Below are 17609 nucleotides of genomic sequence, written 5' to 3' on the forward strand. Positions count from 1 at the left end.
GAAAGCGCCATAAAGGTAAAGGGACCTGGCCGGCTGTGCTGCACCCGGGGCTTACCGCCCTCCCCCCCCCCCCCCCTTGGTTCGCCACTGCCTTTTCCCTACCTGCCCTGCCGCAGCACACAGCCCTCCCTCCGACGTCAGCGCTGACATCGGGAAGACCTTCGTTTGGCTGTGTGCTGCGGCAGGGCAGGTAGGGAGAAGATGAGCCTCGCGGCTGAGTACATCCAGCCTCGCAGGAACCCCGCGACCCTCGGAGGCGTCCCCACGGGATTCCCGCGACACTAGGGGGCGTCCCCACGGGAACCCCGCGACCCGAAGGGAGAACCCGCGGGATCCCCGTCGTCCCCGTTCCCGTGCAGCTCTCTAGGAGAGATGCCCACTCCCTCCCACCGCCATGATACAACCTCTCCCCCCCCCCCTGGGGGCAGCGGGAAGGATGCCTACTCCCTCCCACCACTGCCCTAATGCCTTTGATGACTCCCTTGCCCCCCATGTTTACGAAGTCTGGCTGGAGAGATGTTTACTCTCTACGGCCAGCAGGCCCGCCTCTTCTAAATGGCAGGTCTTCCTCTCCCCAGTGTCTGCTGGCTGGAAGGGGTAGGTGTCCCTCTGGCCGGCCTTTGTAAACAAGGTAAGGGAAGGTGGAAATCGGCGGAGGCATGACGGTGGTGGCCGGAGTGAGTTGGCATCTCTCCCGGGGGGGGGGGGGGGTCGGGGTTGTTGCCTGGTGGTGGGAGGGAGTGGGCATCTCTCCTGCTGGGGTGGGGTGACAGGGGTTGTTGCATGGCAGGATTGGGCATCGCTGCTGGGGGGTTGTTTGCTTTATGTCGATGGTGGGAGGGAGTGGGCATATATCCTTCTTGCCGATTTTCAATTTGGGGGTCTTTTTTTAGGGAGGTTTGTGCGTTTATTCTCCGCATGTGCCAATCGCTGTCACCAGCAATCGGCACATGCAAATTTAGCGACTCTCTGCAAACCTCACCCTGCGGTTAGCTAAGGCTGTGGCCAAGCTTTATCCAATGGCTCCAGATTTACAGCAGCTCTTTGTTCAGCTGAAGGTGGATTCGCTGGTGGCACAGGTCACTAAATGTACATCCCTGCCTAGTAAAGGAGGTGTGATGTTAAAGGAATCTTAGGTTCACAAAGTGTATTTGCTCCTCAAGAGGCAATTTGAAACCTCAGCACCTAGGGATTAAGGTGGCAACCGTGGCTTCCTTTGTGGCACGTACTTGCCACACCTAACTTTCTCGAGCCTCAGAGCCAAAGGATGACTAGAATCCACAAATGCTCTTTATCTGGGGTGAATTATATAGTGGACGCTCTGTTTGATATCAGAGATATGAGCAAGGTGTCAGCTTATGTGAACTTTACTCAACAGATGCTCTGGATCAGAAAGTGGGCAGGAGATTCTTCCTCTAAAGCAGATGCTATTTGGCAAGGGTCTGGATAATCTGATGGCAAGTATTGCGGACCATCGTCCCAAGGCCTTATCAGACAAACAGACTACGATTGATTCAGGGTCTGGGATGGGGGCAGTTTTAAAGGCTCTCAAATATTCCATCCTTATGTGGCAGGACAAACGAAGCAGAGGTTCTTCCAGGGATCATGTCAGAGAGCTAGTGGAGGCAGGAGACAGCAAGCCTCGTACTCTTGCTCCTTCCCATCCTCTGAGAAATCACAATGATGCCAGGACATAGGACCTCCTCCCCCTCAGATAGGGAGCAGGGTGTCAGCCTTTTGGTTGGTCTGGGTTCAGATTGGCACAGACCGATGTGTCCTAGAAGTTTTTTTGGACAATTATAAAATCGAGCTCTTTATAAATTCGCTGGCTGACTGGAGAGAGCCCTCAGAGTCTGGGTAATGGTGCAAAGGTTACTGGATCTTCATGCCATAGAGCTGGTCCTGGATAAAGAATCGGGCTTGAGCAGATACTTCATCATGCAAAAAAAAGACTCAGAGGACTGGAGGTCAATTCTATACCTCAAATTTATCAATGTGGCCCTGAAAATGCCACTCTTCCACAAGGAGAACATTCTTTTGGCCAACGGTAGTGGCACTGGGGAATTTCTCAATAGGAAAAGACACAGGGAAAAAATTTGTCCCCGACCCATCCCCACAACCACTGGCCCCGCCCCATCCCTGTCCCTGCAGCATCCATACAAGCCTCAGTACTGCAATATTTGGCTTATTCCTTCCTCATAAATTAAAGTTCTGGCTGCTGAACAAGAGAAAGAGATGTTTAGCTGGCAGGGCTTTGTTTATAAATTTTTATAAACACAACTAATGTACTACTTTATCCTAAAGCAAAAAATAAATAAATAAATAAATAGAAATATTTTTTTTCTACCTTTGTTGTCTGTTTTTTGCTTCCCTTATCTTCTCATTGAATTCCTGTCTTCCACTGTCTGTCTTCTCTCTGTGTCTTCCATTTGCTCTGTTACTGTGCCTCTCCTTCACCCCCCCCCCCCAATTGGTCTGGCACCCATCTTCTTCCCTCCGCTCCCCCATAGTCTGGCATCTCTGTCTTCTTTCCTTCCAGCGTCTTTTCCCCATTCTGTCTTCCCCATGTCCTTGGTTGTCGGCACTTTGCTCAGAGCTAAGAAGAGGCCGTCAACAGTGGCAGCCTGTGCAAAGGCCTGGAAGTCCTTACAGTACTGGTGCGCTGTGGAGTACGTAGAGCCTTTCTGAGCTCCAATTTCTGTAATCTTGAACTTTTTGCAGGAGGGACTTCAGAAGGTTCTGTTGGTCAGATCAATGAAAGTGCCTTTCCTGTTTCCAAATGTGGGAGGATCAGAGGCTCCCTAGTCTCTCACTCAGATGTCGCCCAGTTCATTAATAAGGCTTTTCGGTTGAACCCTCTGCTGCTTACCCCTTTCCTTTCCTGGAATCTTGATGCTGAACTGCAGGGTCTCAGTGGATCTTCATATGAACCCTTATGGGAGGCTTCCCTTCTAGATCTTAAGGTCAAGATAGTGTTCTTGGTGGTGATTACATCGGCAAGAAGAGTCTTCGAGTTGCAAACTCTTTCCTGCAGGGAGCTGTTCCTCAAAATTACGGAAGCAGGGTTCTCCTTATGCAGGGTTCCATCCTTCTTATTGAAAGTTGTCTCAGTCTTCCACATTAATCAGGAAATTCGCTTGCCCGCTTTCTACCCTATGGGGTTGAAGAAAAATGACAGGGCATTACATTTTCTGGATGTCAAGCAAATTCGCCTCCAGTACCTCAAAGTTGCCAATGGGTTTCATATATTGGATCAACTTTTTGTTCTGCCAATCATGCCAAGAAAGCCTTGATTTCCAACTTGATTATGATGACCGTTTCCTCCATGTATGTGGGCTGTGGTAAACAGCTGCTAATTGCTTTGAAAGCTCATCTACCAGAGGGGTTGCTACTTCATGGGCAGAGACTAGGGCTGTCTCACCCAAGGAAATCTGTAGAGCAGCTACCTGGTCTATTCCTCCATACCTTTCCTAGGTGCTATAGGATGAACATAACAGCCAGGAAACACACCGTTTTCAGGTCTTCCATTCTGAAAGCAGGCTCGGTGGGCCCGTTCTAGACTTGGGACTGCTTTGTTACATCCCTATGGTTCAGGACCACTAGATACATTGCACTAGAAAGAAAGATTAGGTTCTTATCTGAATAATCTTTATTGTAGATGTGTCTAGTGGGCATGAAACTCTGCCCTGTTGTGGGCTTTGCCTGTCTTATGACTCGGAAATCTGTCATTCAGATGAGCTGAAGGAAAAAAAAAAAGGAACGCTCGAGAGTGTATAGTTTGCTACGATCATATGTAACAACAAAACAGAATTGTATTGTCAGGAATTCTTCTCAGTTTTCCTCCTCCAGGCTATGATTGCTTTTGTACGAACTAAGGGGGCAGGAGTACCTCCCTGAGAAGGAGGTGGAGTTGAAAAGATGATTGACAGTTTTCTGCAAGCAATTTGCGGGTTCAGATGCAAAACCCTATGGTTTAGGACCACTAAACAAATCTACGAGAGAGAAGATTGAGATAATTACCTGATTTTTCTTTCTGTCTTAATATGACATCTCTAACATTCTTTTCGTAGTATAATGTGTTGAAGTAATTCTGTGTGAATACTCATAATGAACAAAGCAGCAAGTCAAACTACTTGAAAGCCACTGAATAGCTGTTGACATATTTTTAATAGGTGTATTACATTTAAGGCTTTGCTTCAGTGTCAGTCAGTCATAAAGCAAAACAAGTACAGTGGTACCTCAGTTTATGAGTGCACTGGTTTGCGAGTGTTTTGCAAGACGAGCAAAACATTTGCAAAATCGGCGCCTCAACCTGAAGTCCCCCAGAGCCCTCTTACTTTAATGTAGCACCGGCATGTCGGCCTCCTATTCTGTGCTGGCCTTGAGCATGTGCGCATGCTCAAGGCCTGCGAGGTCACATTCTCTTGAGAATCTCGGAGAGAACATGAACTCGCAGACCTTGAGCATGCGCACATGCTCAAGGCCAGCACAGAAGAGGAGACCGACATGCCGGTGCTACATTAAAGTAAGAAGAGAGCTCTGGGGGACTTCAGGTTGGGGGGGGGGAAGGGTGCCAGATCGTTGGGGTGGAGGGTGCCAGATCGTGGGGGTGGAGGGTGTCGGATCGCGGGGCCTTCGGGGGGAGCAATGCTGGTTCTCATGGGGGGGGGGGAGAAACGTATCAAAGTGAGTTTCCATTATTTCCTATGGGGAAACTCACTTTGATAAACGAGCATTTTGGATTACGAGCATGCTCTTGGAACGGATTATGCTCGTAATCCAAGGTACCACTGTAATTATATTAATTTATGATAATGAAATAGAACTTATTTATTTTTTGTGTTTATATACTACTTATAGCCTAAGTAGTTTACATTCAAGTACTCATACATTTTTCCCTGTGTGACTTGCCTAGGTTCACAAGGAGCAGCGTGTTATTTGAACCCACAACCTCAGGGTGCTGAGGCTGTAGCTCTAACGGCTGTAACACACACTCCCCTGTAGCTTATTGTTTATCCTGTACTTCTCAATATGTGATGCCCATTAATGACATAAACCACTTTTTTATTAAGTTTCTTTCCTAAAAAAAAATTAAAGTTACTGCAAGAAGACTTTTTTAAAAATTTATATCCTAATGATTTATACTTTTCAGGAGCTGTGTTGAACTTTTACTGTGTCTGCCCCAGGAGTTACCAGATAAACATTGGGAAGAATTTCAGACTTCAGTGCAGGTACACATGTGTTGGATTTTTGTGCGTTTTCCCAGCCCTAAATTCTTTCAGTCTTTAGATTCCAAGTCTCTATTTCAGCCATATTATTTCACAGATGTACATTGCTGTAGCAGTATTTTTACCATACTCCTTATTCTTTTTCTGTTACCTTAAGGGTCATTCCTTGTTAAGTGGTCTAATTTTAGAAAAGTGCCCCACCTCATCATTACAGATTTTAATGAAACTGTATGTTGAATCTTGGATGACTCTAACTTTGGTAAAGTTTTCGCCAGTGGAATACTTGTGGAAATAAGCTTTTTGTTTGATACTATACTGCGACCATATACAGTATCCCTGCAAAATTTTTGCAACTTTGAGTCAAAATATTTCTTTGGTTTTAAGCAAAACAAATGAAACTTGTCGATCTTCTACAGCTTTTTACGATCTATTCAGTGAAACTAATGCAGATTTTCATTTTTTGAAATTGATGTATGTAAAAAGCTTCAAGGTGGGTTGAAAAAATGGACACACCAAAAATGTCAAAGTTTAGCTTTCTGTGGCTCCTGTAATAATGTTGCTGTAAAATTTTGTCTATTATTCTATGACATGTTTTTGTTCTCAAGTATTGAGCAAGGGAAGCTGCAGCTCTTACCCAACAAACATACCCAAATTTTCTACATATATCCAACAAGCTGCTAAGACCTGTCACTTCTATCCCTTCAATATCACCAAAATTCATCCCTTCCTCTCTGAGCATACTACCCAGACCCTTGTTCAAGCTGTCATAACCTCACGCTTAGATTACTGCAATCTACTCCTAACTGGTATCCCTCAATGTCGCCTCTCCCCCTTGCAATCTGTGGAAAACTGCTGCGTGACTCATCTTCTACTAACCTTGCTACGCTCATGTCATCCCTCTTCTTAATCACTACCGCATAAGCAATGGTAACAAGTTCCCACTTAATACAATCACAAATGAAACGAACTTGTGTGACTTGGCTGAAAAACTTTTCCAAGTCGAGTAATGCAAATTTATATATGAAACCCTCAGTCCTGCGCTGTTCGGTAAAATTTACTGAAACAGCTGGTGGCAGGTAAGCAGTTTTCTTTCATTGGGTATTCATATTGTACTTTTACGTTTTTTACGTGTTTTAATATCCTCTTTTTTATGCGTTCTTTAGTCAAAATGCACTGTATTATATGCAACTTAACAAATAAAATAATTAGCGGCACTTATCTTTAGTTGGCCGCTTGGTGTCAGAAACGCTCAGCCAGTACATACGAAGCCCAACGGGACCCGTTTCGCCGATTAAGGCTTTGTCAAGGGTCAAGCTATTCTGGCTGTAAAAGAGATAATAGACATCAGTTTTCTGTACTCGAAAATCAATACAAACAGTCAAGCTGCTAATAAAACATTAACTGAAGATACTCACTGTGCACAGCTAAGCCCGTATTTAACAGGTCAAAAAATGGCGCCGGCAAACTGCCGGAAGTGTACTACTGTATTTAATGTCATGAAGGTGATGAAATCATTTCTGAAGAAGGTGACGTCACAACCCATTATTAAGAACTCTTACATGGTGGTAATTAGAAAAAGGCATACCAATCTATGGCACTGTTTAAACCTGCTGGTTTAACCGTATTAAGATTGAAAATCCACCGGCATTCTTTCTGATGTAACTGCCTCTGTTTATCCCCACCTCTAACGTGAGCCTCAACTTTATCTATGCAAAAGCATTTGAGGTCATTGAACTTGTGATTGAATTAAACACAATGTTCAACAAGGGGAGCTGTCATTTTTCTGTTTTTTAAGTTATATTTGTGTTCTGTTAATCTTGTTCTAAAAGGTCGAGTTGACATTCCAACGTACCACTTAGGACAAGGGCATATTATCACATAAATAATGTGATCTGTGTTACAAGTCAAAAAGTGTCTAATGGTGTAGCTTTTTCCATTGGCTGGATTGCTGAAATTTTTAGTGGGCAAAGTAACCTCACAACAACTGAATTTGCCACATCTAAAAAACCCTTTGGGAAGCAATGAACTGTTTTTAGATTGCGGATGCTTTATCATTGCTGGGCTAAGATGGTCTTTTAAATTTCTCTCTCTGGAAAACGCAACTCTTACATCTGTTTTTTCAAACAATGGATGAGCCTGTATGATTTTCCAATTATCTTTGATGATCCTAGCTGGAAAATTACCATGCATGGTGTATCTCAACACACATGTTAAAACGTCCTCGGCTTTTTCACCTTCAGGTTTATCAGGGGGATGTAAAAGATAATCACGATTGTAATATTTGGCTCTTTTAAATGCTTGTTTGAGGATGTTGTCAGGATATCCTCTTGTTTTTAATTTGGTCTTCAATTTTTTAGCTTGTTTTTTGAAAGTAGTTAAAGAAGAACAGTTGCGTCTTAAATGGAGAAATTGGGAAAAGGGCAAATTGCGTCTTAGACCCAAAGGATGGCAACTCTTGAAGTCCAAAAAAGTGTTCCTGTCTCTGCTTATACACCTCCCTGAGAACTCCGTTCCTCTGATAAGTTATTCTTAGCGTTACCCTTCTCCTCCAATGCCAATTCTAGACTTCGTTCCTTTCATCTAGCTGACCCCTATGCCTGGAATAAATTACCTTAGTTTGTCCGTCAAGCCCCTTCCCTTTAAAAGCAGACTGAAAACACACTTTTTTGATATAGCTTTCAGTCCTTAAACCCTACTCCTTTGCCTTCCAACCCCACCCACTGATTAACCGTTCCCCTTGACTGTATCCGTGGCATCCTGTTTGTCTGTTTTGCTAGTTTAGATTGTAAGCTCTTTCAAGCAGGAACTGCTTTCTTACTCTGTTACTCTATGCAGCGCTGTATATGTCTGGTAGTGCTATAGAAATAATTCGTAGTAGTAGTATATGCATTTCCAATCAAAAATATTTATTCTATATCTATCAAAAGCCAACTAATTACAAATGCAGCCTTTCAATAAAGATCCAATAATAATATAATTGTACAAAGGAGACGTCTCACTGTAGAGTTCTCAACCTATTTAGTTCAACTTTTATTACCTGCGTTCCATTAATGGCTCAGCAAGGACTCACATTTTTTCTTTTTCACCCTCATTGCTCATTCACATCTGCTTGCTACATACGTATATTCTCCCTGCCTATTGTATCTCCTTTGCCGCTGGAATCCCTGGTGGTTCAGAGGTGTAGCGGGCAGAAGCGAGCTTTCTGTGCTCCTGCCCGCTGTTAATCCGGTTGGTCACTGCCTGCCGTGAGTTCTGGCCTCCAACCGCTGAGCAGTACTGAGCAGGAGTTCTTTGATTACAAAATGTAATATATTTTCTGATATTTATATTAGTGAAATGACACAGGGACAAAATCTGTCCCCCGTCCCCATCAATTCTGTCCCCACCCTGTCTGATCCCATCTGCACAAGTGTCGAATAGTTATGATTTTATATTGAGATCACTTTGTTAAAAGTATAAAAAGAAACAATATTTTGTACAACTGTCATTTTTAAATCACAAATTCAGAACAAGGATCAATAAAACCCGTCTCCTCCCTCACAAATATCCCCTCCACTTTCAAGACAGCTGAAGAAGCCAGATTACTATAAAATGCTGTATAGAAAAATGCTAACAGAATAAATCAGTCACTCACATAGAACACAAATAACATAACAAAATTTCTTATATACTACAACTACCTCGTGGTTCTGTGCGGTTAACAAAAATTAAAATACAAGTATACACGGTATAAACACAATTAATTAAAGTATTTGCCAAATAGATCAGTCTTCATAAATTTTCTAAATGCCAAATAAGAAGTAAAGATAGGAAGATACATACTAATTTGTTTATCCCATAATAGTAACATAGAAACATGATGGCAGATAAAGGCCAAATGGCCCATCTCATTCTCTGCTTGATTAAGTGGTCAGCGAGGGTGCAGGAAGTGCTGTGAAAAGTCTGTGGTGGGGAGGAGAGCAACACTGTATTTCCACCGACGCACGGCTCTGTTCCATCCTGGCTCGGCGTCCTCCGGGGAGCGCCGCCCTCGTCGGCACCTGGTTGGGCAGCACTCAATCTTCCTATTCCTGGACCAGCAAACAGAACATTGAAGCGGTCCCCACTCAATGTGTGGGGCTGGGTGTTGCAGCCGGCATCCAGAAAAAGTGGCGGTCTCCCATCTTTGCACCGGTCCCCCGACGGCACCACTTCTCATGCCACTGTGGAACGCAGAACGCTAACTGGGCTGAGGAAGACAAGGGACACGACGGCTCAAAAGAAAACGCCACCAGGCAGAGTGTCCAAGATGGAGGCAGAAGAAGATTGCAAGGAGAGAGAGATCGTTGTGGTAGGCCTCGCTGTCTGTTTGGGGAATATCGTGGACACAGCCTTGATAGTTCTAATGGCCACATGATACAACTCTTGGTGTAGTATCTACATATCCATTTACATAATAGTATCTTTTCAAGTTATACTTTCATTGATACTGGAATTCTTTTAGAGAAAATATAAATATATAATATTGTTATAGTTTAATCCTGTTGTCATAATAATAAATAGAAGGGTTCTTATTTATTCATATTAAATCACTAATATTTAAGTGATTTTATTGATATGGTGAAGACTTTATGAATTGATTGTATTTCCCAGGTAATTTAATTAATTATTTTATGTGGTTAATATACTTCAGTATATTTTATCTTTCCTATATGAATTGATAAAACTAATATATTTATGAAATATATATTATTTTAGGGAGGATTAATTATATTTCATGAAAAGGAGGAAAATAGATTTCTTAGATTTATGAATTAATCAATTTAGTAAGATTAAAAACTGATAAATTGTCATGTTAAAGGGGATATTAAATGGTTTCACTTCTTACGTAAGACTATATTTCTAGTGATAAATCTTTTAATTACATATGTTGATCAATTATTATAGTATAGAGGAAGTATTAAAGTAAGATGCCTGGAGGAGGGTTGGGGCTACCAGTCTGAATTTGTCTTCAAATTATTGTAATATAAGGAGGGTGGGGATATGGAAGGGAATAAGGAAGGGTTTTCGGGATTTTAGAAATATAATGATCAAGGGAGGGAAAGGGATTCGAGAAGGGGAGGTTTGGGAGGGTCAGGTATTATGTTCCACATATTAAATTAAGGGAAATGAGATATGTACAGAAAAACATAATAATGTGAAATATTTGATGGAGTTCATGTGTCCTGTAAGTAAAATTCTTAATGCAGCTTAAATTTTTCTCGTTAAAATGTTAATGACCTCAACCATCCAATAAAAAGAAAGAAAACACTTTTGTTTTTAAAACAACAGAATGTAGATATGTTATATCCAGGAGACTCATTTATCAGCTTTAGAGGCCAAAAAACTAGAAGGGGATTGGGTTAAATATTGTTTTTTTTGCCCCTGCTGTGGTAAAGAAGGCAAGTGTAGCAATTTTGGTGAATAAAAAATGAAATGCTATGTTTAAGTTGATTGCTGCTGATCCTTCAGGGAGGTGGGTTACATGTAGACATGAGCCTGGGAAATATTACGCTGGCGCTTTTCAATGCATATGCACCTAATTCGAACCAATTTGAATTTTTTAAATCTCTACAACAATTGTTACTACCACTGGCTGCTTCTAATTTAGTTGTGGCAGGGGATTTTAACGCTGTTATAGACCCTTTAATGGATAAAAAAAACCTAGTAGAATTATGAAGTCACTAGGATTAGATAATTTGGTACAGAATTGTGATTTGAAAGATATACGGCGAATATTTCATTTTAATGATCGGGAATTTTCTTTTTGCTCCCATGTTCACAAATCTTTTTCAAGAATAGATTATATATTTATTTCAAATACATTAGTTCAACAAGTAACACAAGCCTCCATAGATCAAATTATTTTGTCTGATCATGGTGGGGTGTGGATTAAAATTAAAATAATTGATCAAGATAATAGTAGATCTGTATGGAGATTTGATAATACATTGCTTGCGGAACCAAATTTCATTGAGGAAATTCAGTTAACAATAAATGATTATTTTCAAATTAATAATACGGAAGATATCTCCATAGAAATTCTATGGGATGTTTTTAAGGCAACCATGAGAGGACAAATTATTTCTTTTCCGGCATATATTAAGAAACAAATTAAAAGACAATTTTCCAGTTTGGAACAACACATTAAGTTATTGGAATCAAAATTGATTGATAAATGGGAATACTCTACACTACAGGAACTCTTTAAAGCTAAAGGTAAATATAATGAGATTTCTTCTAAATTGATAAGGAAAGACTTATTTTCTCAAGCTTTGTATTATGGAAATTCAAATAAGGCGGCAAGATTATTGGCAAATTATTTAAAAGCAAAGAAAAACAAAAATAGTGGCGGTAAATGATGAGGGAATATTTATTCTCAAATTGGACGTATTTTTAAACAATTTTTAAATTTTTATAAAGTTCTATATTCTTCTGAGTCTTATTTAGATAAAGGATGGTTTAGAATTTTTAAACTTAATTAAGGGACCAAAAATTCCTGAGCATATAAAAGAAAATTTAGAAAAGCCAGTATCACTAAAAGAATTGCAAAAGAGCATTGAAGTCCCTTAGAGTTGGATCCGCTCCAGTTGGAGATGGTTTCACAGTAGAGTTTAGACCTCCCAGGAAAGAGACTTGGGAGTTCTGATCGACAAGTCGATGAAGCCGTCTACACAATGTGTGGCGGTGGCAAAAAGGGCAAATAGAATGCTAGGAATGATAAAGAAGGGGATCACAAACAGATCAGAGAAGGTTATCATGCCACTGTACCGGGCCATGGTGTGCCCTCAACTGAAGTATTGCGTCCAGCACTGGTTGCTGTACATGAAGAAGGACACGGTACTACTCAAAAGGGTCCAGAGAAGAGCGACTAAGATGGTTAGGGGGTTGGAGGAACTGCCGTACAACGAAAAATTAGAGAAACTGGGCCTCTTCTCCCTCGAACAGAGGAGATCGAGAGGGGACATGATCGAAACATTCAAGGTACTGAAGGGGATAGACTTAGTAGATAAGGACAGGTTGTTCACCCTCTCCAAGGTAGAGAGAACGAGAGGGCACTCTCTAAAATTGAAAGCGGATAGATTCCGTACGAACATTTATTTATTTATTTATTTATTTGATTTTTTTAGCCCATCCTCCCAAAATAGCCCAGAGCGGGTTAAAATGAATATATTGGTGCATTAAAATTATAAGTAAGATAGGTACTTAGACATTCCCTTACTGTCCCGAAGGCTCACAATCTAACTAAAGTACCAGGAAAAATGACAATTAGAAGAGTAATAAAGAAAGAAAATAGAGATAGAGGAGAAAAATGATCTAAAGGAATTTGAAAGGTTAAAAAGAGGGGAGATAAGAATAGATGCAGAGGGAGCACCGTGAAGCAATAGAATTCTGGGGAAATTTGAATGATAAAATAAAACAAAACAAGTGGTAAAACAATAAGTGAGATTAAAAAATATATCATAAACTAAAAAGAAGTGAAAATAAAATCAAAACAGTCAAAACTGAAGTCCAGCTTGAACGGGTCCCCGAGCCAACCGTTGGTCCGATGGCCGGACTGCAGCCCTCCTCTGTCGGCTCTCGAGTGGTGGAAAAATGGAACACCCTCCCAGAGGCTGTCATAGGGGAAAACACCCTCCAGGGAGTCAAGACAAAGTTAGACAAGTTCCTACTGAATGAGGACGTACGCTGGTAGGGCTAGTCTCAGTTAGGGCGCTGGTCTTTGACCAAAAGGGCTGCCGCGTGAGCGGACTGCTGGGCATAATGGTCCACTGGTCTGACCCAGCAGTGGCATCTCTTATGTTCTTAGACCCTATTACCATATTTGTTAAATTTGTATTAGGTTCAACTAACTAAAGGTTGCATTACAGGTACTATGGCAGAATCATTAACTATAGTTTTACCAAAGCCAAATAAAGATCCCAAATTGGTTTCAAATTACAGGCCCATTTCCTTAATCAATGTAGATGGAAAGCTTTTAGCTAAGACATTGGCTATACGCTTGGCTAAGGCTCTCCCCTTTATTATTGAAATGCACCAAACAGGATTTGTTGCTCTAATAACACCAGGTTGGCTTTACATGTGTTAAATTTGTCAAAAGCCATAAATGATCCAGCCTTTTCTGTATCCTTGGATGCAGAAAAGGCCTTTAATCGAGTTGAGTGGACCTTCATGTATCAAGCATTGGAATGGTTTGGTATAGAATTTATACAAATGATTCAAACATTGTATAGCTCCCCTGTTGCTAGATTGTATATTAATAATAATTTCTCAGAGCGTTTTATTCTGCAGAGGGGGATTAGACAAGGTTATCCCTTATCTCCTTTGTTTTTTGATATTGTATTAGAACCCTTGTTATTAGCTATTCAGCAAGTGAAGGAGATACAGGGTATTCCTTATTCAGATCGGGAATATAAGGTTTCTGCTTATGCAGACGATATACTGCTTCATTTGAGAAATCCGGAAACAACCATTCCAAGTTTGTTAGAATTGATAGAGAAATTTGGAAAATTTTCAGGGTACAAGATAAATTGGAGTAAATCAGAAGTTCTTCCACTCAATGTACATTTTACAAAAGGTCTGTTTGATTCGTTCCCCTTTCTTTGGCAAGAAGATGGAATAAAATATTTAGGTATTTGGATAAAAAATATGCTGGAAGACGCAATGAAAGTGAATGAAAATTTTTTATTACAGAAGGTAACAGAAATGTGTGAGCAATGGAATCCAAACTATTAAAATTATGATTTTGCCAGTGATTTGTTATCAAATGGGTATGTTGCCGTTTTTTTTAAGGGTCTTTTTATAAAAAATTAAATAGTGTTCTTACAAAATTTATTTGGCTAGGTAAAACTCCTAGAATTGCTTTAGTATCTCTACAAAAATCGATTGCAGAGGGAGGGGTAAATTTTCCCAATTTTTATAGGTATCATCAATCCTATATTATGCACCAGGGTATGTATTGGGTCCTCCCAGAGCTCATTGAAAATATCCCAGATTGGTTATGGTTGGAATGGCAACTCATGTTTCCTCTGCGATTATGCCATGTTCTCAGTATCAAAATGCGTAGATTATATAAAGAAAATAGAATATTTATAGATACATGGAAAACATTAAGATATGTGAGTAATTTAACAACTATTCCAATTCACAAATCAACAAATCAAACTATATGGCTGAACTCCAAGATTCAAATTGGCGGATTTAAGGTCATCTGGAAGTATTGGATGATAGAAGGCATACGTGTATTAGATGATGTTATTTCTAATGGTAAGCTGCTTGATTTTTCACAGTTGCAACACAAATATGGCCTCAATAAAACACAAAGTTTTAGATGGATGCAAGTGAAGCAGGCCATTAAGGAGGGGTTCCCTGAATGGAAAAATCTTAATAATCAATTTAGTGGAGATATCATAAATAAAGGAGTTGAAGGTTTTAAGTACTGACTCCACAGCCCTGGTTTTTTACAAAAAGTCATCTAGAAAAATTTTCAAACCATATCAAACCCCATGAAAAAGATGGTTTTGTTTTTCAACACCAGTAAATAATGCCAAAAAATATGGGTCAAAGATTAACAGCCAAAATAAACCAAAATGACACTGGATATAATTTCTTTTCTCTTTTTTTTTCCTTTATTTATAAACGGGGACAAGCCTCAGAATATTGAGTATTAGATTTTCACCCATTCAGGGTTCTTTCAAAGAGAAAGACATTTCTTTTCTCTTACTCACATTCACATCACTGGCTTGAACCCATCCTCCCTACCTTTTTTTCTAACGTTAAGTATAAATTTTATTTCTTCAATAATTTTCATTGAAACTGCTATTTAATGCTGTTTAATACTGTTTGATACGAAAGGGACTATGTAATTCATTCATAATACAGACTGTTTAAACCTCACAGTTCATTTCAGAGACTCTGGTCCGACAGAAAGTGCTTAAAGTGAGATCCTGCTTCCACCAACAACATTTTGCTGTCCTTGTAAAATCTCTCATCCTTTCCAGACTGGACTATTGTAACTCCATCTATTTAAGTCTAACCAAGAAAAGACTTCAGTGGATTCAGAACACTGCGGCTAAGCTAATCTTCGCAAAAAGTAAATTTGACCATGTCTCCCCGCTTCTGTCCAAACTTCACTGGCTTCCAGTAATTTCTAGGGTTCACTTTAAATGCGCCTGCCTAACTTTTAAGATCCAACACAACATCCTTTCTCCCCTTATTCCACTATCTTGGAACTCCTCGAGCCCTGATACCTCCAGATCCACCCCAAAATTTAAACTATCCGTCCCCTCGTTAAAAGGCGTCATCTATGCGGGAAAATTAGGGACATCTCTCTCCTTCAGAATCACAGAGCTTTGGAATAACCTTACTACCCCACTTCGGAATCTGGGCTCCTTCCAACTATTCTGAAAACATCTGAAAACTTGGCTATTTTCAAAAATGTAACACTTTCTTCTCTCTATATTCTTCCTCTAACCCTTACTATGGTGTTCCCTCTTTATACTAAGTTCCTTTAAACCTTCTTTATACTAAGCTTCTGTAATCCTTACTATGTAGTTCCTTCTTCTTACTAAGCTCCTGTAACCCGTGCCGAGCTCTATGATTGTGGAGATGATGTGGTATATAAACTTAAGGTTTATTTTAGTTTAGATTCTTTACTTGCAGCATGCATCTTTGGAAGAAAACAGTCATCATTGAAGTTTTGCAGCTTATCTTATTGTAAAAAAGTTAGGCTCAAATGAGTACACCAGTTATCAGCAGATGACAAAGTCACTACTTATTCAGCGGTCAGAAATTAATCTCTTGAATGATGATAAAATCTGCTTGCATCACGAAACAATGTACCTAAAAAATACAAGGCAATGCAAAAGAAATGCTGTAATCCATTTGGAAAGCAAAATCATCTTATCAAAACGGGACTTTTGAAAATTGATTTCCAAATGGCCGATAAACTGAATCAACTTATTTATTTATTCATTCAATTTTCTATATCATTCTCCCAGGGGAGCTCAGAACGGTTTACATTAATTTATTCAGGTACTCAAGCATTTTTCCCTGTCTGTCCCAGCGGGTTCACAATCTATCTAATGTACCTGGGGCAATGGGGGGATTAAGTGACTTGCCCAGGGTCACAAGAAGCAGCGTGGGTTTGAACTCACAACCCCAGGGTGCTGAGGCTGTGACTTTAACCACTGCGCCACACACTCCAGCTGATGAAAAAAAAAAGAAACATTAAACTGGGTCAGAAAATTTGCCCTAAATATAAAGCTAAATTTGCTTCCATGGTAGAATCTGCACTTGCATCATCTTCATCTTCTGATGACTTTGAAAGTTTATCTGCAATCGGCAAATCTTTGACATTTCCAAAATTGAGCAGTAAAGATAAAGTGGGTTGAATGAAAAATTGAATGAGTGCAAAATGTGACAATGCACAAGATAACTTCCGCCACTGGAGTAGCAGGATGTTAGAAAGTCTAGTCAAACCACAGAATGCTGAATGAAGGAAAAAAATATTTGGAATATCCGATAGACCGGAAAAAAATTCAAATATTGCCTTTGGCCCCAAGAAGTTGGTCTGTAAAAGCTAAAGATTGAATGTGGAAAAGACTGAGGTAATGTTTGTGGGGAAATCTGATCAGGTTAATTGGCCAAAAACATTGACCGTGATGGATAAGGTATTACCGGTGAGGGAGTCAATGACAGTCCTAGGAGTAAAACTGGATCCAGGACTTACAATGGGTTGTCAAGTGGTAAAGACAGTGCAAGTATGAGACTTAAAATAATAAAAGGAATCGACAAGATAGAGCAGGACAAAAAGTTATTTCCAATGTCAAATGTGACTAAGACAAGAGGTCATGGACTGAAACTGAGGGGGGGACAAGCCCAGGACAAATGCCAGGAAGTTCTGCTTCACACAGCGAATGGTGGACACCTGGAACGCTCTCCCGGTGGAGATTGCTGCGGAACCCACCGTTCTAGGATTTAAGGGCAAGTTAGATGCACATCTCCTCGAAAGGTGCATAGAGGGACACGGGTGACTAAGTTTTTGCCAGGTTACACCTGGCTGGGCCTCCATGGGAGCGGATCACCGGACTTGATGGACCCAGGGTCTGATCCAGAGATGGCAGTTCTTATGTTTTGCACAGATACATTTATTGTATCATTTAAAGCCAATGCTGTCACCATATGACTTTTGTGCCATTGTATAAGCAATGATTTTGTCACGACTGGACTACTGCAATGTCCTGTACCTGGGATTAACCAAAATCAGGTGCAGGGCACTGCAGGTGGTTCAGAATGCCGTGGCTAGATTGATAACTAGAACACCAAGATAGGAGCATATTACTCCATATCTCCGACAACTGC

The 17609-nt window shown here is 40.5% G+C and overlaps 1 protein-coding gene across 3 annotated transcripts in view; it reads left to right on the forward strand.

Moving 5' to 3' along the window:
• The window catches only part of ZNF292 (zinc finger protein 292), a 191282-nt gene that overhangs the window by 28767 nt on the left and 144906 nt on the right, over positions 1-17609 (forward strand). For all 3 annotated transcript variants that reach the window (XM_033937210.1, XM_033937211.1, XM_033937212.1), the window contains exon 3: positions 5153-5231. In XM_033937210.1, the coding sequence (XP_033793101.1) occupies positions 5153-5231 (79 nt within the window). The remainder of the gene's footprint in view (positions 1-5152; positions 5232-17609) is intronic.

The sequence above is a fragment of the Geotrypetes seraphini genome, chromosome 3 (genome assembly GCF_902459505.1).
Source record: "Geotrypetes seraphini chromosome 3, aGeoSer1.1, whole genome shotgun sequence".
Classification (NCBI taxonomy): Eukaryota; Metazoa; Chordata; class Amphibia; order Gymnophiona; family Dermophiidae; genus Geotrypetes; species Geotrypetes seraphini.